At 37.4% G+C, this 25553-nt stretch overlaps 2 protein-coding genes across 10 annotated transcripts in view; one reads left to right on the plus strand and one right to left on the minus strand.

Annotated features, from left to right (window-relative positions):
* Positions 1-63: 63 nt before the first annotated feature.
* On the minus strand, positions 64-1919 carry LOC128258599 (uncharacterized). The gene has a single exon (XM_052990305.1). The coding sequence runs from the start codon at positions 1828-1830 to the stop codon at positions 154-156; it is 1677 nt and encodes a 558-aa protein (XP_052846265.1). The 5' UTR covers positions 1831-1919; the 3' UTR covers positions 64-153.
* A 1555-nt stretch (positions 1920-3474) lies between these two features.
* The window catches only part of LOC128258397 (adenylyl cyclase 78C), a 36279-nt gene continuing 14200 nt past the window's right edge, over positions 3475-25553 (plus strand). The window contains exons 1-4 of one of the 9 annotated variants that reach the window (XM_052989984.1): positions 3475-3698; positions 4115-4300; positions 15924-16277; positions 25040-25544. In XM_052989984.1, coding sequence (XP_052845944.1) covers positions 16234-16277; positions 25040-25544 — 549 coding nt within the window. In that variant the 5' untranslated portion in view covers positions 3475-3698; positions 4115-4300; positions 15924-16233. Of the gene's footprint in view, positions 4301-14760; positions 15136-15923; positions 16278-21576; positions 21650-21669; positions 22194-22569; positions 22591-25039; positions 25545-25553 lie in introns of those variants that run through there. The other 8 variants (XM_052989985.1, XM_052989989.1, XM_052989986.1 and 5 more) reach the window with 8 other exon arrangements.

The following is a 25553-nucleotide window of genomic DNA, read 5'->3' on the forward strand; positions in this document are numbered from 1 at the left end:
AGCCCGCCTCCTTATTGTATGTCTAAATCAACGCTCATTTAAATAAATGAAACACCTTACGAGTTGAATACCAATTCAAGAAATTTATTGTGCAAGTCTCAGCAAATGCTGATTGGAATTTCTCAGACTAAACTAATTTAATTAGGGTTTTTATCAGTCTTTGTTCACCTGGTGGACGGCCTGAGCCCGTCCGGACGGATCCTCCGGACAGCCCCAATCAAGGCGTGGCACCCATCTCACCACGGTTCGGGCGGCAGATTCTCCGGGAAATTGTTCGGCGAAAATGCAGCGATAGTAGAAGGCCTCTTTGGTGGTGGGCGTGTTGAAGGGAAACCGTAGAGCGGCTCCGGCGAATTCCTCGTCGCTTACGTGACTAGTGGCCACCCTGCGGATGCTGTCGATCCAATCGTAGCCCACTCCATCCGAAAACTGCTCCTTCTGCCGCCAGAGGACTTCATCTGGTAGGTAGTTATCCGCAAAGGCAGCTCGCAGAACGTACTTCTCCAAGCGCTTATGCTGCTCTCCCCCAAATTTGTTAAGGGGTCCCGGTATCTTATCCTCCGGCCTGATTTGCATAACATGGTTGACGAAACCCGTGTCCAGGAAGGGCACTCGCAACTCCACTCCCTTGGCCATGGCCACTTTGTTGGCCCTTAGACAATCAGATAAATGCAGCTGCCGCACTCTCTTCACCAGCTCCTCGTGGAAATCCTCGTAGTTTGGAGCCTTGTGGAAGTACAGATATCCACCAAAGATCTCATCTGCTCCTTCGCCCGAAAGAATCATCTTAATACCGGTGCTCTTGATATACCTAGCCAGAAGCAACATGGGCAAACTACATCTCACAGTGGTAACATCGTAGGTTTCCAGGTGGAAAACGATATCCCTTATGCCATCCAGAGCCTCGTCGATTTCAAAGATGATCTCCTTGTGATCGCTGTCTATATACTTGGCCACATGCCGGGCAGCCTGGAAGTCGGGTGCATCTTTGAGGCCCACAGAAAAGGTTTTCAGACGAAAGTTGGGATCCTTTTCCCGCATTATCTTTGTGGCTATGGAGGCTATAAGACTAGAATCCACACCCCCAGACAGTAATGCTCCTAGGTGCACATCACATTGCAGATGACTGCGCACAGCGGACTCCAAGTTGGCTCGAAGTAGGGCTAGGTCGCAGGATTGGCTGGGCACATCCGTGATCCAAGGTTGCTCGAACTGCCAGCAGGTTTTCAGCTTGCCAGCCCTGCCAAAACGAGCCTCGCCAGGCGTAAAAGTTTCCACCTTGGAGCAGGTATCCACTAGGCACTTCATCTCAGAGGCAACCCAAAGGTTTCCCGCCGCATCCTCGCCCACGTACATGGGTATGACACCAAAGGGATCTCGTGCCAGTAGGACTTCCTTGGTCCTTCGATCGTACAGGGCAAAGGCAAACATTCCGGTAATATATTGCAGTAGATCCTTGCCGTAATCCTTGTACAGCTCCAGTATCACATGGCAATCGCTTTTCGGTTTGTAGAAGCCACGTTTTTTTGCTATTTCAGCCGAAAGTTCCAGATAGTTGTAGATCTCTCCGTTGGCCACCAGGATAAGGTTGCCATCTTCAGAGACGAAGGGTTGGTCGCCCATTTCAACGCCCACAATTCGCAGGCGTTCGTGCACCATGGCCACTCCTTCAGAGGGGATTACATAGACGCCCGTGGAATCCGGACCACGATGCCGCTGTTTTCCACTTTGCCGGTAGGCCAGCTCCCTCAAACTGTGTTTGCTGCCACGCAGGATTTTCGGGGGAAACGGTTCGCCGTCCCTCGAAAATATGGAAAATATGCCACACATCGCTTGCTTTATTTTTTACAAATTAATTTAAATACTTGGCCAAGTGCGGTCTGAACTTTGCGAATTCCGAAAGCTGAATGAAGGTTTTTACTGAGCAGCAGTCTTATTTATTGCCAAAGCTCTCTGGCTCCGGTTCTCTTTATTTCTCTTTAGTCGCTCACTTAATCTGCTCTGCTGATTTCCACGTGCTACCATTTTCGTCATCCGTTTTCTAAAATACAAAAGCCTGCAGCCCAAAAATTGTCTGATTTGATTTGTCTGTATTAATTTGTTGATGCTTTACAAAGTCTTATCAAAAGTGGAACAGCTGTCAGTGGCTAAAAAACTAGATAAAGAATACGCCGGGTAGCTCTGTTTACCTTGCTCTATGTTTTGTTCTCTCTGAATACTCTCTAGGTTACCAGCTGATTTTTTTTTATCACTGATTTCGTCACCCAATTTACACTTTCTCTGAGTACATTGATTATGCTATAAATTATGTATGGATTACTCAAATTGAGCATCTAATTGACAATTGAGAAAATAAAACAATAAAACAATGAAATCAATGTTTATGGCTTTTATGAAGAATATGATTAGTTTCATATGACTTCAAATTAATTTCTTTATAATATTAGTAACTTCTGAGTATCCTATAATTTTAATGAACACAATATAATTGTCTTAATTTTCATAATAATAATTTTATAATGAAAAAAAATATTTAATTAAATTTTATTTTTATTCATGAAAAAATATAATTATGTATTTATGATTATAAGGGTATTTACCTGACTATTATTTATTTTTCGTTTCTCTTGTTGTTACTCGATTTTGGCAGAGTGCCAGTGGGTCAAAAAAAAGAGTGGGTAATTCAACCAGCAGAGAGGGAGACCGGTTTCTTGCTGTTCTCTCAAAATGTTTGCGCTCAAACGATGTTATCATACATTTGTGAAATATTATACTGACTGCAACTGAAATTTAAGGAATTGTTTGCTAAAAATAATTCTTTAAAGTTAAAGTGGAAATAAGAAATTTGAAATTATGTTAGTTTGTTTCATTTAATTTTATTTTAAACATATATTTATTTATTGTAGTTTAACCCCTTTCTTAATTGGAAAACCAATTTGAAACTATAAAAGATATCAAATAATTCAAATCACATTTACTTTTAAAAAGCTATTGAACATCTCACGACTATTATACGAAAGTGTAATATATCGTAGCTGAAGACTTTTTTATAAAACATATGAAATCGTTTGAATAACATTTACCTAATCTCCTGGCTCGTTACGAAAAGCTCTTTAACATCTCTTGACCATCCGCACCAATATGATGTTACCCAAAAAAGCTCGCGCTGTTGGCTAACATGGCGCCAAGCATACAGGTGGTTGCCGCTGGTCCACGTAGCCGTACTTCGAGACTTCGGTCCATGCGATAAATATGTCAAGTGCTTACAGATAAACAGAAATCTCCCTTGTTTAATTATGCAGACGTTTTAATTACGCATCTAACACTGACGAATTTGGATAGTGATGTCATACTGGATGGAGCGAGCCACAGTAAATAACCACGATTTATAACCCGAGGGGCCCGAGTCCGCTCCTGGGCGTTCGGCGTGCGCGCTTGTTGCTTCCAAGTCGTTTTGTCGGCGACGAGCGATTCAATTCAGTTGCCGATGGAACGCGACACTGTGCGGCAGGAAGTTGCGTATACGACGCATTGTCATTCGGCCAGCGGCGCGAATCGGAAGTCCTTTCTTAGCGCGCTCCTCGATTTCGCTTTCCCTTTTTCGAGAACCCAACAAGGTGCTAAGTGCTTGTAATTAGTCGAAATTTAATTAATTGAAAAGAATTTCAAATTAAGTTACCTCGAGGCAATGGAGGCTGGTAAGCCGAAAAGTGAATTTTGGTGGCGAAGTGATTCCCGCCGGAAATTGTGCGTAAAAATAATACGGCCCCTGGCAGAAGCTAGTCAAGTTTAAAAGAGTTTTAAGAAAGTTTTTAACAACAGTGTCACAGAACAGAACGGATTTTTTTTAAGGATAACATCAAAAGTTATAAATGAATTTAAATACAACCAAAGTTTCTTGAATTCTTTTTAATGAAGATGTGTTTAAAATTGAATTAAATATAATTGCACTTTAAATAATTTTATTGAAACCCATTTTATTAATTTACTAAGTCGGCTAATAGTAATAAAATAACAACAATGAAAATAAAATAAAATAAACATTACATTTAAACAAATGTTGTTGCTGACCCACTTACTCAAATGTAAACTTTATATTTTTAATCAATTGAAGATGATTGTCAATAAAAGTGCGGCAATTTATTTGCCTTTGAAAGCCTTAATTAAAATGCCTAACTGGGATGAAAATAAATTGAAGACATATCAATCTTAAAATTACATTTAAAATCTGAAAAGTTTATCCAGCTTCTCCGACTAAAAACCATAAAAACGGACACAACTTTCAACACGAAAAGTGAAGGTAAATTTATGTGCTACTCAAAAATTTCAAATCAAAATCAAATAAAGCAAACTTTTTATTGGCGCCGAGCCCGAAAATCGAAGGGAATCGAGCATGACCTACTACTGTCACGTCCGTTTCCGGAATTCCGGGAAAGATGACCAAAAACACGAGCCACCAACTTTTGGGTCACGTTTGTTGGTTTCGAACGAATTCGAATGGACCGAGACCCATTTTCCAGATCTAGATGCACATTGCCATAAAATCTGTAACAAATAGAGCGACCGAAAAGTCGGGGCCAATTAATTAAAAAGTTTTCGCGCTGCCAAAATCAAATCAACAATTTTCCCAAGTATTTAGGCGTAAAATTCGAATTGGAAGTTTTTACAATCAAGTGGCCGTAGGGAGATTGATGTTCTACATACAGAAAAATTATTTATGAAATCAAAATATTGTTTTCAATACCTTACTTGCTTGTTTTAGTCATCCTAAACTGTGAGTGGAAAATATATGATAAAGTTGCCAGAAAGTCTTTGATTCCTCAGTAATGTAGACTCATGATTCTCTATTTATCACCAAATTCGTTGATAAAATGTTTATAAAAAATATAACGCGTTGTTTTTGACTTCCTGCGCTGAATCACAGATTTGCTTAGGATAAAATTGGATTAAAGTATACAAGTTTTTATACAAGTTAAATTAAAGTAAATTAATATACACATATAAAATGAGCTTTACAAATTTTCGTTTTGTTAAGCATAAATATATAAGTGTTATTTTTTAATGAAATTTGTTTTTTAAATTAAAAATTTTTGTGTTTGGTAATCTTGGAATTTAAGATTCAATATTCCAAAACTCACTGCTTTGTGAAATGAGTTGTGATTTTACTTCCTCAGTGCATAGATGTGGCTTGTTGTTGTGTAAGGATATGCCGTGAGGAAATGGATACGGATGCGATAGAAATGGATAACCGTGTTGTCTGCAGCCGGCGGAAATCAATTCGCATTACTGCAGCCTCAGCGAGCTGCCCAAAAAACTTTGTGCGCAGCGGGCAAAACGCAAATAAATTGGTGGTTTTAAACCCGCTCGAATTGGGGGTTGATTAGAGAACGTAGACCCTTTGGGCTTAATACCTGCCATGCACCATTTGTCTAGCCGGGCGGAGTGCTTGACCCCGAGGTGACCCTAAAAATAGGCGTGTGCAGCCTCCACCCGGGCTATTTTTAATCGCTCGCTCCTTCACTGTCGCTATCTTTAAGCTCATAATTAGTTTCATTTTTTGTGGCGTCCACAATGTGACGTGACACAAATTCGGGTTTTGGCACAAATAGTTGAATGACCAGCAGTGTAACGACAAAAGCATAGTCTCCTTTTTAGCCCCAAAAGGACCCGCCCTCGGCTAATTGGTTTGAGTGAGTGTGTGCTAGCGTATGTGTGCGACTGTTTGTCATAATCAAATATCTTAACACGCAAGCTCAGACCTTTTGCGCTTCTTTTGGCCTGGGGTTTTGCCCCCTTTTCTGGACCCTAATGGCACGGCCACTAATCGGAGCAAAAAGTTGCCACTGCTGCAGTTCTTAATTAGCTATTTGACGCATTATGCTGCCGAGCTTGTTGGCATGTGCGGGCATTAAGTCCGCTCCCGTCTACAGGATTAGTCCCTGAAAGGTGAAATTAACTGGGCCCAGACTGACGAGAATGATGCATAATAAGCGGCGAGTTCCTGGACAAAAAGAGGTGGCTTAAAAAGGATACAGCTGGACAGAGGGTCAAGTGCCAGGGCAGAGGCTAATAGGTAGTTAATTTAATCCACACTGTAAGCAGTCCCAGCTTAAATGAAAGCCGAATGAAAGCAGCAAAGCTGTATGTTGAAGAAAAAAAATATACAAACGCAAATTGGCCAAATAATTCATGGGAAAGGTGAGCAGATCCTGAACGAAGGATTACTTAATACTTCAACTTTAATTCAGAAAGTTAGTTGTTAAAAATATGTCTTGACAGGCATACATATTTGAAATATACTTAGTATTAATAAATTAATTGTCACGGAACTAAGTTTAATACAAGAACTCAACTTAACAGCTGACTTGTAAATTTCTGTCTTTATTTCCTTGAAATAACCAATAAATTAATCACATTTATTCAAAAACCAGCTTTTATTCATCGAACGTTCAATAAGCTACCTCCCAGTGCAGTTGGTTTCACTGTCAATCACTCAGCCCAATTGAAATTCATCCATAATGAGGCATCTGCGAGACAGCCTTGACATTGAGATACAAGTTACACGATACAAGATGCATTGAGTAGCCAAAGCCAAAGGCAGATACAAATACTATATATACACAGGCACAAAAGAGAAATACAAACATTCTGCAGTTATTTTTATGATTGAATCAATAAGGCGCATTGGGAAGGTCAACTTGAGACTAGGACTTGGCCCTGTGAAAGGTGGCCTCCGGCGACCTGTTGAACTGAGCAGAGCAGAGAAATCCGATCGAATACCTTTAATATTAGCTGAAAACAAAACTTGGCTGCTTTTATGGCACCCCTAGGCAAAGTATTTAATGAATTTATTTATGCTTCAATCACACAATTTAATTTAACTCGCGCAGAGACCCCAGCAAGGCGATTCGATGGAAGAGAATGAACAACATTCATTTAACTTTAGAGCGGTGGACGGAGTGCTGGAAATTTAATAAGCCCAGCGACAAGTAAATAAAAGTAAAGTATCCGCCGGGGAGAGACATCATGGCGTATACTTAATATACTTTACACCGCATCTAGGCTGAAAAGTTTACCTCAGCCAGGAGGCCACGTGTCGCTAAGCAGCTCAAAGGAAGCTCAGAATGAGGGAACTTTTTGTAACTTTATGCCATATGAGATAAATGGCAGAATAATTGTCTCCTCAGCCGCATTTAATTTAGTTTCATCTTGACTAGACTCTTTGCAAGTTTCCCATGCCCAGAAAAAGATAGGGGATTGGGGCCAGAAAAAGGGGTACTTGACACACCGCTCCCCAGACGACAGGATCCGGTTTGCCTTTGTGTGTGTTGCCAACGGAAACTTATGGCTCAGCAGTTTTGGCAGCGTTAATTGTCCTGGTTGCTGTAACTGTTACTGTTACTGCCACTGCCACTGCTCCACTGCTCCAAAACATTGTAGCCCAGTTTTGGCCTGGCTCAAAACTTGTGGCTGCAATGACCACCAAACCAGCAACTGCCTTTAATCCAGACTGAGGGATACTCTTAAATAAAAAAACTACCACAAATAAATAGCAATAATAATTATAATATTGGCAAACAACTACTGAAACTGAAAACTGTAAATGAAACTTAGTCGTCGGCCTGTATTGCTTTCTTTTTCTACTAGTATGAGTAACCTTATTTGATTGATTTCATTCTCATTGTTATTTTAATTCAATAAATCGTTTCCTATATTATATATAATATTTATATTTTTGCATGTAAAAATAAAAATGAATGAGACACCATTAACCCAACTTTAAAATTCAAGTAAGTACATTTCATTTAAAGAAATTGTTTTAGTTGACAAAATATTTTTTGTTAACCATTTACTTTAAAATTTTTATATTTTTTGGACTCATCAAAGTAATTTTTTTTTTATAATATGGATCATTTGTTTGTTACTCATTATTCCCAGGCTGTTTTTACAAATACAAAAAAAATCACCCATATACGCATTTTAGAAAATGTTTTAGTTTAGCAGGGCATGTATAATTCCTTTTAGAATGAACCCCAATACAGCCGCACCGCAGTGTACGTAGTTGCCTTTTGTTTATGTCTGTCAAATTGCTGCCAAGGCTGCGCTGCAATTGAAAAAGAGGAGGAGGAAAGCCAAAGCAAAACAAAACAAGCCACCCGAAAAATTGCAACCACCGGGGAAAACTTTCTCCCAACAACTTGGCTGGCGGTTTTGGCAGACGCAACTTTTCCCCTCCCTCTCTGCCTGAATTTGACCGTTTAGTCGTTGGACAAATAAATCAGACAAAAGTCTGCCCCAGAAATCACTTAAGCTGCCTGGGAATAGATAAAATTCCAAAAACCCATGAACAGAACATAAACAAATTGTAAAAATAAATGTATAGATATGGCGGAAATTTTTTTTTTTTTGCTTGTCCATCATAGCAAGGTGTCAGAAATATTGAGTTGAAAAAATATTTGGCTAATACAATTTAATACCAAGCTTTGTCGGCTTTAAACTGCATTCTTCACTGGCTGATGCCAATTGTGGACTAAGCCAGATCTGGCTGGTTTCATTGGCTTTGACTGCCTTAAAAGGCACCGAACATAAAATCCATTTAAGCGGAGTGTCATAATATAAAACCTCCGAATGACTCACTGTTTGCCAGCCATACAGAAAACTACAAAAAAGTGATAAAAATATAATTCTCGCTTCTGAATTGTTCAAAGAACAGACACAGATACAGATACGGATACAGAATTAAATGCACACATTTTTAGTTGGCTGACTTTGCTTTCTTCTCAAATTTGTTTACCCCTCTATCCCACTCTTTTTTGCAGTATTAATGGGCAGCAACAAGACCGAAATCCATTCATATATGGAACATTAAAATGTACGATTTCCAAACACAGTAAGCGAGCAGAAATGTTAAAAAAAAAAAACATAAAGAAAGAAATCAGTAGTAAAACGTTTGGGGGCGTTTGCCAAGAATATCTTGTTGTCTATTTACTTGCGAAGCTGATAAAAATTCACTTTATTCACTTTGGCTGTTTATTTGCCTGAGCGCAAAGTGGTGACATCGCCGTCTGCATTGGAGGGTTGAAGGGGGTCAACAAAAGGGGGTGAGTTCGCTGAAGTGGCAAACAATAAAATGCAAACTGGTAGACAAATATGTAACTTTAACTGCAAACGCAAGTGCAGAGTAGTGGGATATGTGCGGCAAAATTTAGGGGGATTATGCGGAGAGCTCCCTAATCAGACTGAAATAAAACTACAAAGTTGCAAAACTCAAGAGCGAATTCTGAAAGGAGTTGAAAAATAAGTTCATTGGTTGAAAAATAAGGAAGGAGTTGAACAATAAGTTCATTGGGTGTAAAATAATCAATAATATTTTTATTTTTAACCAGCATTTGTACTACTTGAGATAAATATTGAAAAACTAAAAATTATCAAAAGAGATTTTATAAAATTTGCTTATTTAATTTTTTATTTTCGGCCCAAATAAAATAAATATTTAAAAATACAAATGTAATGTAAGGAAATCCATGGGGGGTGGCTGAACCCTAAATTCTATGCCAACTTTTATTAATGAGTTTGAAGAATGTTGAGTCACAAAACCATATATTTTAAACTTTAAATTTAGTGCAGGTGAAATTCTTGTCTGAAAACTAACTTTTCTTGTGCAAATTGAAGATGGAAAATGTCTTTTAAATAAATTGAAACATCGAACTGATAACTTTGTGTAGAACAGCATGCTTTCGTGCATGCCCTTTGTTTCCCTTTACTTTCTGTCCGTTGAAATGTTTTATAAAGTTGCTAACTTTTCTGTCCATCTTGGTTGCAATCCAAGTTCCCAGAGTCCTACAACAAGTTATGGTTGCCATTCGATGATTGTTTGCCTCCTTCTAACAATTGTAAACTCAGCACACGCATTCTCGGGTTTCTCAGTAAACACCGAAAAGGAAAAGAAATAGTTGTCTTTTATCGCATTTGGAACATCTTCCCTGTTTGCTAATTTGTTTACTCACTTGGCCGATAAATGTTTTTGGCTGCGGCTTTGATAAAACACGCCCAGAATGAGTCCGAGCCATATATACATTACTGCGCTGAAAAAAATGGGCAATGGCTGCCAAGACAAACAGCCGTAAAGTCATAATAATTGAATAATTAAAAACACACAATCAGTTAATTTTTTGATTAAATTTTTCGCTACCCAGAGAGCGAAATTAATGGGAAGATAATAATTTTCATAGCCAAAAGAATAGTAAACAAAAGCACACACATGCAAGTGATTTGTCATTGTCCAAACAACACAGAAAGGGGAAAAATAAAACTGCGGGGAGGGGCTGAAAAAAAACATAATTGAAACTCGCAACAGTTTTCATTAATTTTCCAGCTGGAAGAGGGCTTTTCCGGGGAGGTGGCGTAATGGCAATGTAGACATTAAGGCTAAACACAAACCATTTAATTCCCTTGTTTAATCATAATTTAAGACACGCTTCAACGTCACTCAAAGTCAGAATCAAGGCAATTGCGAATGGTCCAGAGAACCCCCTTTCAAACCCCTCTTCCTGCCAAATTTTCCAGCGTTTGTTCTCTGCTTAATTTATGCAACATTTTTGCCAGTTTGTCGTTGGCCCATCTTGTCGTCTCATATTTGCTTTTGGCCCAGTTTGGAACGAAGCAAGAGGCGGGCATATTTTATTTTCAAATATTCTACATTGCAAAGACCAAAGGGGTTACAAGCTTACATGTGTTCAAAAGGTAGAAAGAAGACAACCACACAGAAAAAACATTGAACATAGTTATGTTTCTGTTGGATATGTTTTTTATCAGAAAAAATTCAGTATAATATTATATATAGTTATACGTTTTATTGTTTTCGGTTGCTTCAAAAGCCATTTCTGCAATTCTTTTACATTTACAAAGATAGAAGTATTTTAAATTTTTTTTTTTCTCTGCACAAACAGGAGACAAAGTGATCCGGTCCGGCTTATTGCAATGCGTTTGATGTGGCCTGGGGGCTATACGATTCCTGTTTCATTGTAACGGCTTTGTTTAATATACCCCATCCGCCACCGCCTCAACCTCCTAGCAGGTGTAACTCCTTTTGCTCATAAAAAGGGAAAGCTTTTCTTTTTTGCGTAAACAATTTGGTCGGCTACGAATTTTATTTCCGCTTCGTTTATTGTGTCGTTTGCCAGCCGAGTTAGGGTAAATACAGACATTTTATATTCGAATATTAAAATCATGATTGGTTTATACTAAAACAGATGATTTATAAGCTCGCACTGATGAGGGTTAGTCATTAATGCTTCCCCTATATCTGGGTGCAGGAATCTTTGGCATTCACTGGCGATGACAAACATAAAATGTAAAATTCCAAAGTGCAGTGGTGAAAGCATTTCTGTGGCAACTCATCCAATATGCAGTTCCGCTAATGCATGCAACTAAAACAACATGCACAAGCTGTAAAAACTGAAAGCAAAAAGCGACCGCATAATGTAAACCAGCAAATGCCATGATTAGCAGACATTTTGTGGGAAATTAAAATAAATTGCTCTGGTAAATGTGAAAATGTGTTGGCGAAAGCATAAACACGCACCATTTTGACCAACACCTGTTCGCCTTTACGCCTTTGCCTAAAAACTTACTCCATTTCAGGGCACTAATTCAATTTATGCGCGTGCAATATTCATTTTTTAAATCAATTAAATCCACAGTTACGGCGCTGACAGCGGACGCATGAAATTAAAACTGAAATGCATTAAATATTGAATTATGTTTGCCTCATTCCATATTTATTTATCAATTTTAAAAGGTCATTAAAAATGGCCAGCAGTCGCTAGAAAATGACACCGCCTGAAAGTAGGCAACGAATTTTTATGCTTGCCAGTTAAATTGTTCATACGCCGCGTGTGACAAAAGTGGGAATTTTGTTCGCTTGCATGACATTAAAATAAATGTAAATTCATTGCTGCTACAAGCTGAGTGTAGCTTTAAACTATAAAATATATATTTGAATTTCAAATATTTCATAAAGGCAAAACAAAAAACGTAGAGATGATTTTATATCACCTTTTTGTGGCATGTTAAATAACAAAATTCGAGAGGATGTAGTTTGGAATGGCGGAAAATTTAACCTGATTTAATTAAGGGTCAAATTTAAAAGTTTATTTTTAAAATCTTTGGAATTGTACTATGAGTATTGTACAATACCGATAGATTTATTTTGATGCATACTACAACGTTTGAAATAAATTCTTATACACCTATTTTAATAATATAATTAATTAATTATTGTTGAAGACTTTTTATAATTAAAGACTTTTAAAATAGACAGGACATTTTTTTAATTTGTTGTTTATAATGTATATGCAATGTTACTCCTGACGCGTATAAGTCCTAAGTCATGAAAATATTCGTTCGTTCTATAAATACGATTCTTTTCTTTAAATTTATTTGACTTGCTATATTAATACTCCCTTAAAGAACTTGGCATTTGGGCTGACAAATCCAATAGCTTCTAGCCGCACTAATTAAAACTGGAAAAATATTTTACAATCAGTCCCATGGCGATTGTAAAAAGGTAGTCTATGTCTTTACCCGCGACTCGTATTGTTTAATTAATTTAAAAGGTCCGGTAGAGTTCACCTGCGGGAGTGTCCGTTATCGTAGTCGTTGCTTCCTTTCTCTCGGGTTTCTCAGAATTTCCCGTTGGTCATTAATTTATTTTTAAGAAGCGCATAATTGCCCGGTAACAGTGCCAGTATCGGGAACTGCAAACCGGTCAAGTAAACGCTTATTCATGGGTGCACTCTTGGCTGCCGGATTAACAAAGGAAACGGCCACTCGGATTGCAGAATCTGTGGTCCGTTTGTTTGCCCATCGCTCCTTTCATGCAACATAATTCGCTGGCTTAATGCGAGAGTGTGGCAAGCGGCCAAAGGAGCAAAGGACCCGCAGTAGCGAATTGCAAGCTGCCTGCACCACGCTGCCCTTCCAGCAAGATGAGTAGTTGAGCCGCCTTTGTCTCTCTGGTGTCGACATGAATCAGAAACTTAATTATTTTCAGCCGCGCGATGGCACAAACTGCTTTGCCCAAACAAACAAGATGTCATCAGGGTGAAAATACACACAGAAAAAATTGAAACCCCAAAATGTGTGACAAACCATTGTATATGTACTTAAAATCTTTTCTAAGACATTTATTTACAATCATAGCAATTATCGTTATTCATGAACTTTAAAGTACTCTGATATATAACACATCTTTTGAAACTAAATACATTCTATAGCTATATAACAAATCTTTTAAAACTAAATACATTCTATAGCAATTCGAGGACAGTATTGAAAAGGTTAAAAACTAAATGGCTTACCAAAAACTAGTAAAAGCTTTAAACTATTCCAGTCGTATTTTAAACACTTATTTATAAAAATAATTTAAATAAAAATAATTTAAAGTTTAACTTATAAAAATTTTTTTTCAAGGTGTTTTAGCAGCATTAGCAAAAACAACATAGTGTTTGCGGAATGCGACATAAATCGACGTGCCTGACATTTTGACGCAGTTGCAAAGTTCTTTTTACAACGCAGCTGCAACAACAGTGGCAACAAAACAATCGTAGGAATATTTACACTCAATTTACTGCCACTGGTGATGAGTCCTTTCCCCAACCCCAAAGCCCCACACACACACACACTGTCGTAAAGCTCGGTGCTTTTGTGGGGGCCCACACAAAGGATGTGGCACGCATATCCAAGCGGATTTGGGTACCACTCCTGGGAATGGGGATTGGACATTCACCTGCTGATGACTGTCACACACAGAATCCTCTTTTGAGAGCATATTTTTAAAAACAATTTTTAGCAGGATTGAGAAGCACTCGACTTAAAGTCGGGCTTTCGTAACAATTGCTGGTGGCGAAGGCAATTGAAAGGGGGGGAGTTACCCCCCACCCCCCTTCAGCCACATGTTAGACAGACCGGAAACTTTGCTAGCAGCGTCATAAACTGGTTACATTGTTAGGCGGCGGGAAGTAAATACGCAAGGGAGAAATGGAATGAAAGAAAAAGGAAATTGCTGGCATCTCCTCACGCAACAGGATGCACATAAATCATGGCCAGTGCCGTAAAACATACATGTATAAACTCCCTGTCCGATAAATATCCGAGGTGGGCAATAAAACATATTCTGCATACGGGGATCAGGCTCATATCTGCCATATATTTACGATGAGCAATTGCCGCCTTAACGCGCGTCAACGGACTAATAGACACCCTGTTCGCGATAGCGGTTAAATGCATCCCGTTTAATGGCATTAAGTTGTGTTTTATGACTCAATAATAACCGTTCAGTTGAAGTGCGCCTGCATCGCCTGCTCTTAACCAATTGCGGAGCACTCGAACCACAGACAGCATTTCCAAGTGGCCGCGAGCTGCACGCACTGATTGAATTTGGCCGGGTGTTGCATTTTCTAAGTGGCTTTCAGTGTCACTGGTGGTGTACAGAAAAAAACACAGGTTTTAAACAGGACTTTCAAAAATTTCTTAGAACATCTCCACATTGAATCCTATTTAAAATAGTTCAAAATCTTTAGCCCAGCTTTGTTTTATTATTAATCAGTCCTAAGGAAAATTATGTATATGTATAGAAAAAAAATTAAAACTTAAAACACGTAGTAGGTCTTTTTATTTTTTTTAAGTGACTTTTGATTACAGAAATAGTGTTGCCTATTTAGACCTTTAAATATTTATCTGATCCAAACAGCACAAGGACATAGCTCTCTAAAATTTTTGGTGGTGACTAAATAATCATAAAAATCTCCTAGAAAGGAAATATAATATTTTCAATCAAGTTATTTCCCGTGGCACTTTTTGACAAACACATTTTTGACAGTTCATTTTTTCTTTCTGTGAGCCATTTGCAATGGAAATGGGCTGGACATAAAAAACAGCCAGCACCACGGCAATTGTCCCTGACTGCTGCTCCTGTTCTGTCCTGCCCTCATCCTGTTCCTCCTCCGCAGACTGCTCCTTCTGGGCAGGGCGCACATGCTGAGGCACAACATCTGACATTTCTAGTGTTTGCCATATGTGGAGGAGCACCAAAAGCAGACACTCACACCAAAAGGCGACTGTTTAAATGGCAATGTAAGAGTGACTAACATATACAAACCCATATGACTGAGAGCACCGATTTTACCATTCCCTGGCTTATTTTGTTTGTCCGGATTCTGACACTGGTATTTTGGGTTTAAATTGCCCAGGAATGTGAAGCTGATGTGTAAAGAAAAATAATTTTGTTTACACATCAGTTGTCTTATTATTAATTTCTCAAAAGGCAATTTTATATTTGAAATTGGTTCTAGCCAATTGATATAATACAATATTTTATTTAATTACGAAAAAAAAACGAATAAAACTTTAAAGTAAAACAAATATATAAAAAATAATTGAAATCATTAAAAAAAAACCAACATCACCAACAAATTCATAAGCAAAGAGGCTAAGCTAGGCTTATTTATGACTTTTTTGGTGATACTACTTGTATTTGTATATTTTACTTACTTTCGTAAGAGTAAAACACTGTAGATACCAGTATAGTTTCATACACTTCTTTTGTTTCTTTGGCTTCTTTTTTATGCCACTTATTGTGCACACTTTTGCACTTGTCACCATCCCTATATAGACGTATATGTATTGCTTTATAGACCCGGTGACGTGTAGTGTTCGCCACTCTGTCGGCCCCACACCCACTTGAAATCTGTCAACTGCAACTATTTATTAAATTATATACTGCCATTGTTAAGCGCGAACGACTGGCGAGAGGAGTGTGTGTCTGAAGACGAAGAGGGTGCTTTTCCTTCCGGCGGAATTGAAAGAGATTTTGAAATTTTATTAAGAACGCTAAATGTGTTTTTCCGCTTATCTGCTTACAGATTTGGAATCCAAGTCAGGAGCGGATTTCTCGACGGATTCTTCGGCACCATGAAACACACGTTCGTCACCAACGGACATTGCCTCCTGCCTCGTTTATCTTCTTGCAAGGCAGCATTAGGGAAATTGACGACAGCTTAAAACACTTTAAGGTGGCTTAAAGCCTCAACGTCAGCATAGAGTACCTCCTGTCAATCTCAAGGATTCGTAGTGTTGCTGCCGTTGGCAGTTAAAACTCTCACTTGACGTGCACCAACGAGCGGCAAAAAAGGAGAAAGTCGAAAATAGCTATAGACAGAATCCTCCAGCGCAATGGACGTGGAACTCGAGGAGGAGGAGGAGCGAATTTGCCTCAGGTAAGTGTTGACAGTTTGCCACAAAGTTGGGGGTTTAAGATTGTCAATGATTTCGATGCCACCCACTCTCCAATTGCACTCCTTTCAACCGGAGAAATTTCGCGGAAAATTTAAAATATTTCAAAACAGCAAACTATGCCTTTACAATGTTTTTAAGTGCTAAAATTTTTAAGAATAAAAACGCATGAAAAATTGAAAATAAACTTAAAGTAAGCACAACATTTTAAAGAATAACATAACAGGAAAAACTGATCATAAATTTAATGAAAACCAAATTTTTAAGATAGCATAGCAGAAAAAATTAAAAAATAAATTTAAAGAAAATAAATTTAAAGAAAAACAATTTAAAGAAATTAAATTTAAAAAAAATAAATTTAAAGACAATAAATAAATACAAAATATATATAAATAAATAAAATACATAAAGTTTTGAAAAATATTATTACTTAAATAAATAAAATTATTTAGAAGTCAATACAATTGATTGAAAATAACATTTTGATTTTTATATGAAACAACTCCATTTTGTGACGAACTAAAGCTATCGAACTTATTTTTCCTGTATTTTTACTCTCTTTTGCGAAAAAAACTAGATTGACTTATAAAGACTTCGAGATAGGGAAGTTCCAGTAATGGAAAATCGTCTGTAAAATTGATATTTGAAGTGTTTTTAATGAGAAAGCTACGATAATGGGCCGAAGAAGTCCCAGTCTAGTTTGCTCAATATAGTGTTTATAAGAGAAGACCCTCTACGCTCTAGTTCTATTTGCAATAATCAATTTAATGGGTCCCCCAACAATGTGTCGCATTGGGTGAGGAATTGTACCCGATGAAAGCCTGGGAACAAAAGGCGAGAGTAGCAACAAAGCCACTGGTATTCAATGTCAATCTCATATTTCAATTATGCTTTATAAATGGCAACAGACGACGCGTCTGACAAAGATGCTGTCTCCACTTGAATCCTGAGCTCAATGGACTCGTTTCAAGGTGATGGACCTTTAAATGACTCAAATGAGTGTGTGAAAAATGCCAGGAAACTAAATAACATGAAAACCATATATTGATGTATTGCGAATTAGCGCATACGCCGCGTGGCCACTGGTAATTAGGTTTGGAAAAACAAGCGAAGACCATAGAGGACAACTCAATCTGCACTTAATCGAATTATGTCATTTTAATTACATTATAACGAAAAGACAATTAGTTTTTCAACTTAGTTTTAAGTGAAAAAAAAATGTTAAGGAAGGTTTGAACATCACCAATCATTTCTAATGGATAATTACAGGAGTGGCAATTAAACGTGGCAATTAATGAAGATATAAAATCTAAAGTCAGAACGCTTAGCTTGATGCGATCAAACTGCTTTAATTACTGTGAGTAAGCTCTCTCTTAGTAGCACTTAAAAATAACTGACTGTCTGCCCCCAGAAGTAAACTTAACGTACTGGCCATAAATTGAATATTTCATCCGCATTCTGTCGAACTCGATGGCTCAACCTCAGTGAGCAGCAGCTGTAGATGTCAGGACAACTTGAAGCGTACTACTTAATGCTATGCAAATTTCTTTTTCTATGCAAATTTTCTTTTTACGTGTTGTAAACAAAAGGCGGAATCGAAAGAAGGGAAAATTCGGTCGCAGGCGACAACATCGAAACTAGGTAAAACCCAACCGAATCTGCCATAAAATGTGAATTTTAATGACAAACAACAATGATCCGCAGGAACAGATTTTTTGGAAAGGAAACGAGTAAACGCGACTTTTAATGGGAGAAAACTTTTGCTGCAGCGACTGAACCTAATTAGTAAGCCATAAACATAAATAGCCATGTCCTGGCAACTTCTACGAGTTTTTAAGATTTCCCTGCCAAGAGTACTTGGTGTACTGTACGCTGAAGATTTGTGGTTTGGGTTCCGAGCAAGCGATTTGTCAATTTTAATGGCTTTCGAATACTTGTTAACTTGATTGCAGCCTTAAGAAGTGGCCACTTACACGGCTTATTGCCTTTTTCTTTTGCCACAGAAGCTGTTCTGATTGCTTTTGATTTTGAATGTGTTTACCCTAATCAGAGGCAGCCGTCAAATAAAATGCTTTGATTCGAGCCACAAAGCGGCAAAAGGACATCAAAGCCATGGTCCGCATTCTCTGAATAACAATGCGTAACAGGGACGAGCTTGGAAATATCGAACAATAATGGTATTTTAAAGAACCGCCAAGAAGTTCCAGCTGAGGATTTTTAAAAACACAATGGGCGAATTTATTCGCTGTCCAACTCTGATTGATCCCAAATTGTTCGATTTCTTTTCCTTCTGCTGATTTAAAGTACACTACAAAAATTAAAAAGATTGTTTCAAAGATAAGTTTAATATTATTTTAGAAATAGAAACAATCAAACATAAAAGAAAATAAACAAATTATATTACAAAAATTGAAATTAACTTAGTGTTAGTTACATTTCAGATTAATCCTTAGTTAATATTAGCTTTTTTGCTGTGTAAAGACACACATTCTACTACCCTACCCTTTGTCCTTTTTTATAGGTTTCTTTACTCCTTTTTTTTTTTGTCTGACCCAAACTGAGCCGCTGAGTAATTTTTCTATTTTCTGCTTTGTTGCTCGCTTTCAATTGCACACCCATGTTGACCAATGTCCGACATTAACCCAAATCCAGCACACTCACATACTGACAGATGTGTGTATGGGGAAAGGTGTCTGTGTCTGTCTGTCTGTCTGTCTGTCTGTCTGTCTGTCTGTCTTTCTGCCCGAAGGGTCTTTTATGGGCCAGGACTCTTATCCAAATGAAGTTGGCAAAGACATGGCCATATCCATAACCGAGCTAGCTGATTCTCGTTGCAGTAAATTGGCCACCTGCTGCGTTTGCTTTGGCATGCTCTGCTGTCATTCCGATGGTTCCCATTTCCTGACCTGGCCGGAAATTAATTACCAATAAAATTATGATCATAGCTTGTTTTAATTGATTTTATGGCCCAAGTTTGGGGACAGTTATGGGGGTAATGGGAATGTTATCGATTTCCAAAGTTTTTTTAACTTGATTAAGTTCCAGTTTTGTGATTCGGCTATTAGAAGAGGAGTTTCTTTTATTAATTATTATTTATTTCCTAAAAAGGTATTTTTAATATAAGCCGATTAGTTAAGTTTCTTTCTAAATTTTTATAAAGTCTTAATAAACCAAAAGTTTAATGCAAATAAAAATAGTATAATTATTGAATCTAATGTCAAAAATGGAACCTTCAAATAAAAAATCCATCAGAATCGTATTATCTAATCACCTGGCTTGGCTCAAGCCTTTTAGTAGCTGACCCATACAATGCTTTAGATATCTATATCCTCCGGAGAAGTTTCCTCCAACTAATTATCTTTAAATATTTGTCATCCTCACACACATCGCTTGTAACTGTGGAAACGCTTTCGCACCAGCTGGATGACAGCCACGCCCCTTTCGGCAACATAGCCTCGACCCTTTTGGAACGACTTAAACGCTTAATAAATAAAATAAGCAGCTTGCCAGACATGGCTGATATAGTTGATGTAGTTGGTGCTGTTGTTGTGGCCATATCGATGGCTCAACCTTGCCAAGTAGTTGGTGTAGTTATAGTTGTTGCTGGCACCGGGGGCACTACAATAATGCATGGGAGCCGCTCGTTGCGGCCCTCGGCTTAAGCATAAATATGTCAAGTGTTAATTGCTGCCACTTAACGCAGAGCACAAACTCAAATATAACCACAGAGACACACGTACACCGAAAGAAAAGGACAGCTCTATTCTATGTAAAATATTTTATAATAACAACTATTTAAATAGGATTTATCATTAGTTTCCATTTGGGATGTTTTACTATATATACATTTTTAAAGAAACAACAAAGGATTATTGATTTAATAATAGTGAAAATAGCAAAGTAGAATGTGTTGAGGAATGTCATTGACTTGTGATATTAAAAAAAAACATTCAAAAATGAGTAATTTTTAAGCATTAGTATGATTTTTAAAATTTAAAGATCCGGGAATATTGCATCCAATATTTTTATCGGTGCACTCCCACATAGCAAGACGTGTAAATATGACTTTAATCTACTTAGCTTAGCAGCTGCCGCCTAAAGCCCCTACTTACCATCCCTTTTTCCGTGTCTGGGACTTGAAAGTCGTAGCACCATAAGCAAACAAAGCCACACACACACTTGTTACACACCCAATAATGTGCTTTAACAAGTTTCCTATGGCCAAAAATTCAACAAGCCAACAAAAGCTCATAAAAAGGACTGACTGCCGCCTCTTACCTTTTGGCCTTGGATCTGCCACCCCTTCGGGCCAAGAGTGGGTGGCTGAAATAGATGATTGGCGACTTAAAACTATCCCCACTGTTTGTCTATATAAATAAGAGCCAGCATTGGCAGACATGCCTTTGACATATCATATTTCTTCAAATAGTTGGCCATACAATAACACACCTCAAAGTTCGCAAAGTAAGGGGAAATACTTTAAACTTAAAAAGAAGGCCAGGCCATAAGCCTGGTTTTTACAATAGTATAATAAGCTTTCAACTGTTATGTGCTCAAAGGTTCAAAATTGTAAACATGTTTATGTTGGGGACACTTCAATTAAAATTTCTTTTTTTGCCTTAAGGTAGAAATGGAATTTGACTTAAATGCAATATTCCAAATTCTTCCGTAGATGCTTCTATTGCGATATTTATCCCGTGAACAAAAATGTGAAAAATTGCTCGTATTTTTGATAAGCTTAAGTTCCGTTTTAAATTTAACAATAACATTCTTAAGTTTACTTTGAAGACCAAAAAACGAGTCTTATTTTGCAAATTTAAAGACAAAGATTAAACATGCCCAAAAGCAACTAATTATAAATAATCAACACTCATACAAAATTTCTTATTATTTTTAAAACCAATACTAAACATTAAATAATATCTATATTTCAATATAGCAAAACGCAAAGCGCTCAAATATATATTAAAGTCCTAAATATTTAATAAAGTCCGCCAGCACAGCTCCTGCCAAAAATATACCCATCAATTGTTGATTATCATTTAGAGACCCATCATAATTACCATTATCATTCTCGCGGGCAAGTCAGCCGGGCGAACTGGAGTCAATTACCATATCAGCAACATTGTTGACCAAAACTGATTTCACTTGGCGTCACAGCGAGAGAAAGAGAAAAATATGGGGAACATGGAGAATATGGAGAGAACCCAAATCCAAAATAACGCTCGACAGTATCATATTATATCCCGACGATAGCGATTTTTTCTCGCTCAGTTGTCAAACGCCAGTCCGATGTGAAAGACGCGAAAAAATAATATTTAACCAAAGCAAGCCGCTGGCGGCAGCAAAAATATTAGTAATAATAAATAAAACCTGTTGAGCAGTCGCACCTAACATATGTCTACAAATACATATATATATATACAAAGTATAGATCAACATTTGCATTGTTTAGTATACGAAGCCTAGTCAAAAACGGTGAAAAGTGAAAAGTTCCTTTGGGTGAATCACTGAATAGGTTCCATATTTACATATTTGCCCCTGGCAATGTTGGTCGAGGAGACCCTTCCTTTTCCCATTAACATTCCCCCGCATTCGATTTATCGATTTTGTGTTTTGAATATTGTTGCGCCATTATCAACACATTTATATACGCGATAATTATATTAGAAGTTTATCTCAGCCCATCGCTCGCGATAAACTCCACTCGAATCGCCTGGATTCGCTGTGCGGATTGGTACGGTTGCCCGATTTTCCTTCGTGGGATAGCGATTACTCATCGAACGACTTCAGTGGGAAAAGGTAGTGCAATCGCTTGACAATGTGCTAATCGGTGAAACGGAACATAATCCGCTGTGATCGGGCATGTGATACCCGTCTTATTGGACCAAACCTTACAGGTGCGCAAATAAATCGAGGTATCTGCGGAGTTGCTAAATGTTCCACGGTTGATTGGCTGGTCGGGAAGGTGCTAAAATTCGCATCTTTACAACTTGGGAACTACACTTGAACTGCGATCTCGCCATGCGAATTGATGTGAAAATTGATTGTTTTTAACGCACGACTAAAAAGTCTATCTAACGTGGAATTAAACCTGCATCGCAATTTCAACTCTGTATACGTTGCACATAATAAATCGGAGTTTGAATTTGGTTAATAAAGCATTTACTTCCCATAAATGATAACGATTATTTTATAGAGAAAGAGAATCAGAAAGAGTCGAGATTAGAAGAGAGATAGATAGAAAGGGGACAAATACGGAGATACTGCTGCACATTGATTAGACGAGTAAATATGGTAAATATAATCCACGCTGTCTGGCGCAAGCAATCCAAAAATATACCAGCTCCTTTTGCACAGATAACATTTGACATCAATTTGATAATAACTGTCATTTAACAAGTGAATGGATCACATTAAAATAAATACAAATTAAGAAATGTGTATTTTATTAGTAATCCTGAGGCTAGGAAAGTGCCATTTCCAAAACACAGCTGTTAATGTTACTTTTAACGCATCAAAGGTCTTCAGACCTTTAAAAGAGTATATAATAATAATTACAACCAACTAGGTAATAATAAATATTTTCTAATACAAATTTGCTATACTACTCCTTCATTTTATTAAAGAATTATATTTAACATTGTTTTTTTCCACCAATGACACTTAATCAATAAGGCATATGTACGCAATGATATGTATATCCATAGACATCCCAACATGGCTTAGTTAACCCCTCGACTTATTGGTATTTCCTTTTTTTTTGCCATTTTCCTTTAGCTAGATTTAAGTTCACGTTCCCTGAAATGAGTGCTATGTTTGCAGAGAAATGCGTGTGTGTGTGTGTGTGTGTGTGTGTGCACGTGATTGCACGTGTGTTTGTGCAGTCGTGTGTGTGAGTGTGTATCACTGCTAATTTGAATAATGACAACGACATCAACGCGCCATTTTCCACTGTCGTCGTGCTTCCATTTTGCGTTTCCGCTGCGGCATCGGGAATTTAACATCAAATAAGCTTATACAAAGCATAGATATATATATATATATATATATATATCCGGTCTCTTATCAGCAGAAACAAAAACAGCAACTTGACAAACAGAAAATTATTCAAAAGCTCTTAGACTTCGAAGGGGGTTGACAAAGAAATTTGAATGGTCTTACTGACAGTTTCTCGTTAAATAAGTTACAGAGCTCAAAGAATTATTCAAATGCCACAAATGGTCTAATTTCATTTATGGAATTTAAAATCTGATTTGCTCTTTAATGGAATAGCAATAAATAATAATCAAATCAACTACACTTCAGCTTGTAATATGAAATACATGAATTATAATTTTGCTTAATGGCTCTGGCAAGGAAAGTAAGATTAATATCTTGAGAATGTTCTAGGAAACGGATTATGAATAAATAAATTTACTATGACACTAGAAAGTAGATACTAGAATTAGACTAGATCAATGAAATATTCCAATTCCACAATATATTATAATTAAATTTTACGCAACATTGAGTTTTCATTTTCTCCGCCACAGGAATTCACAATACAATAAAGAGGAATTTGTTTTGCGCCGCTCAAAAGGTTCGAGGGTTAGGCAAAGACCTTTGACAGCTATTGTGTAAATAAATATTGAAAGAACCAACAATTGAGAAACAAATTAATTTCAATTGGTCCACAGCTCTTTAGAAACACTTGGTTCATTTTAAATTGTAGAACACAAACATTCCAATAATCGTTCGGATGAAGGAACTTAAAAAAAATTGTTTTCAAACTTTAAAATCAGGCACCATCATCTTTTAAATCATTTAATATGAGCTAAAAGAAAATGCCTCACAGTTTTTTTCTAATAATAAGCATCTGGAATATAAAATAATAATATATACAAACAGCACTTTTTCTGAATTTCAAAAATAACATTTTTAAGACTTAAGCTGAATTTAAGAAATAAACGAAAATTCTTAAAGAAATTTATGTTTAAAAGTTCACATCTGAATACTTTAATATAAATTTAAAACTATCTTAAATCTCTATTTCCATTTTTAAATTTGTAGTGCTGTAAAGCCAGAGAAAGATTAAAAGCTTGTGATTAATTTATATATCTCACCATTTTAAATTTCAATTCACGCCACCAAATGTTTACACATTTTTCACATCTGAATACTTTAATCTTAATTTAAAACTATCTTAAATAAATACTTTTTGTTGCTTTGCTCCATTTCTGTTTTACAATTTGTAGTGCTGTAAAACCAAAGAAAGATTTAAAGCTTTTTGTTTCAGTACTACTCACTTCTAGCAAATTAATTTATATATCTCACCATTTTAAATTTCAATTCGCGCCACCAAATGTTTACACTCATTAAACGGCATTTGAACTTCAAAGTGAAAATTGAAATTGAATGTTCCCTGATTAAAAAGAAAAGAAAGTTCACTGAAAATAAATCGTTATATTTTAACATGTAGTATAATAAAATGCACACTAATTGTAAATGTAATTCAGTGCAATATTTCTGATCAAAATTATGATGATGATTTCTGAACTACATAATTGTGACACATCCTCATACAAAATTTATTTATTTATTTTATTATTTTTTCTCTCTTAATAATATATATCTTAAAATATATTTGGTCAGAAATGTAAGCTTAAAATTTCCTAAGAAATTTTAAGGACACACTACTCATTAAAAAAGCAAGTTATGATTTTTGTTGATATTAATTTTGAGTTTCCTTTTTCTCTCTGTGTAGGACAGCGGAGGAGGAGCAGTTGGCCAACATGGATGACGACAAGCTGGTTTCCGACGAGGTGCACATGCGGCAGCTAAGTGCGACGCCCTCGTCGGCGTTTTCGCTGCAGCAGCGCCGGCAGAGCAACAGTGTGACCCACTCCGCGCCCCCCGAACTCACGCAGCGCGGCGACACGAAGGAGGAGGCGCCTACTGGAGTGGAGGTGGATCCCGATGAGCGGGTGGTCCTGCGGCGGGCGGCGGACAGGGGCGCCATTGCCTTGGCCCAAATCGACGACCTAAAACTGGAGGGGGATGATGATGATGACGATGCGGAGGATGAGGTTGATGGTCTGGGCATGGGTATGGGTATGGGTATGGGTCTAAGTAATCCCGCAGCGCAGACCACGGATGATGAGCAGATTATGGTCAAAGGAACAGCTACTACAGTGGCCACATCCACATCTACATCCACATCCACATCCACATCCACGGCAGCAACAGCAACAGCCGGCGCATCTTGCGAGGTATGTTGA

Source organism: Drosophila gunungcola, assembly GCF_025200985.1.
Source record: "Drosophila gunungcola strain Sukarami chromosome 3L unlocalized genomic scaffold, Dgunungcola_SK_2 000003F, whole genome shotgun sequence".
NCBI classification, from domain to species: Eukaryota; Metazoa; Arthropoda; class Insecta; order Diptera; family Drosophilidae; genus Drosophila; species Drosophila gunungcola.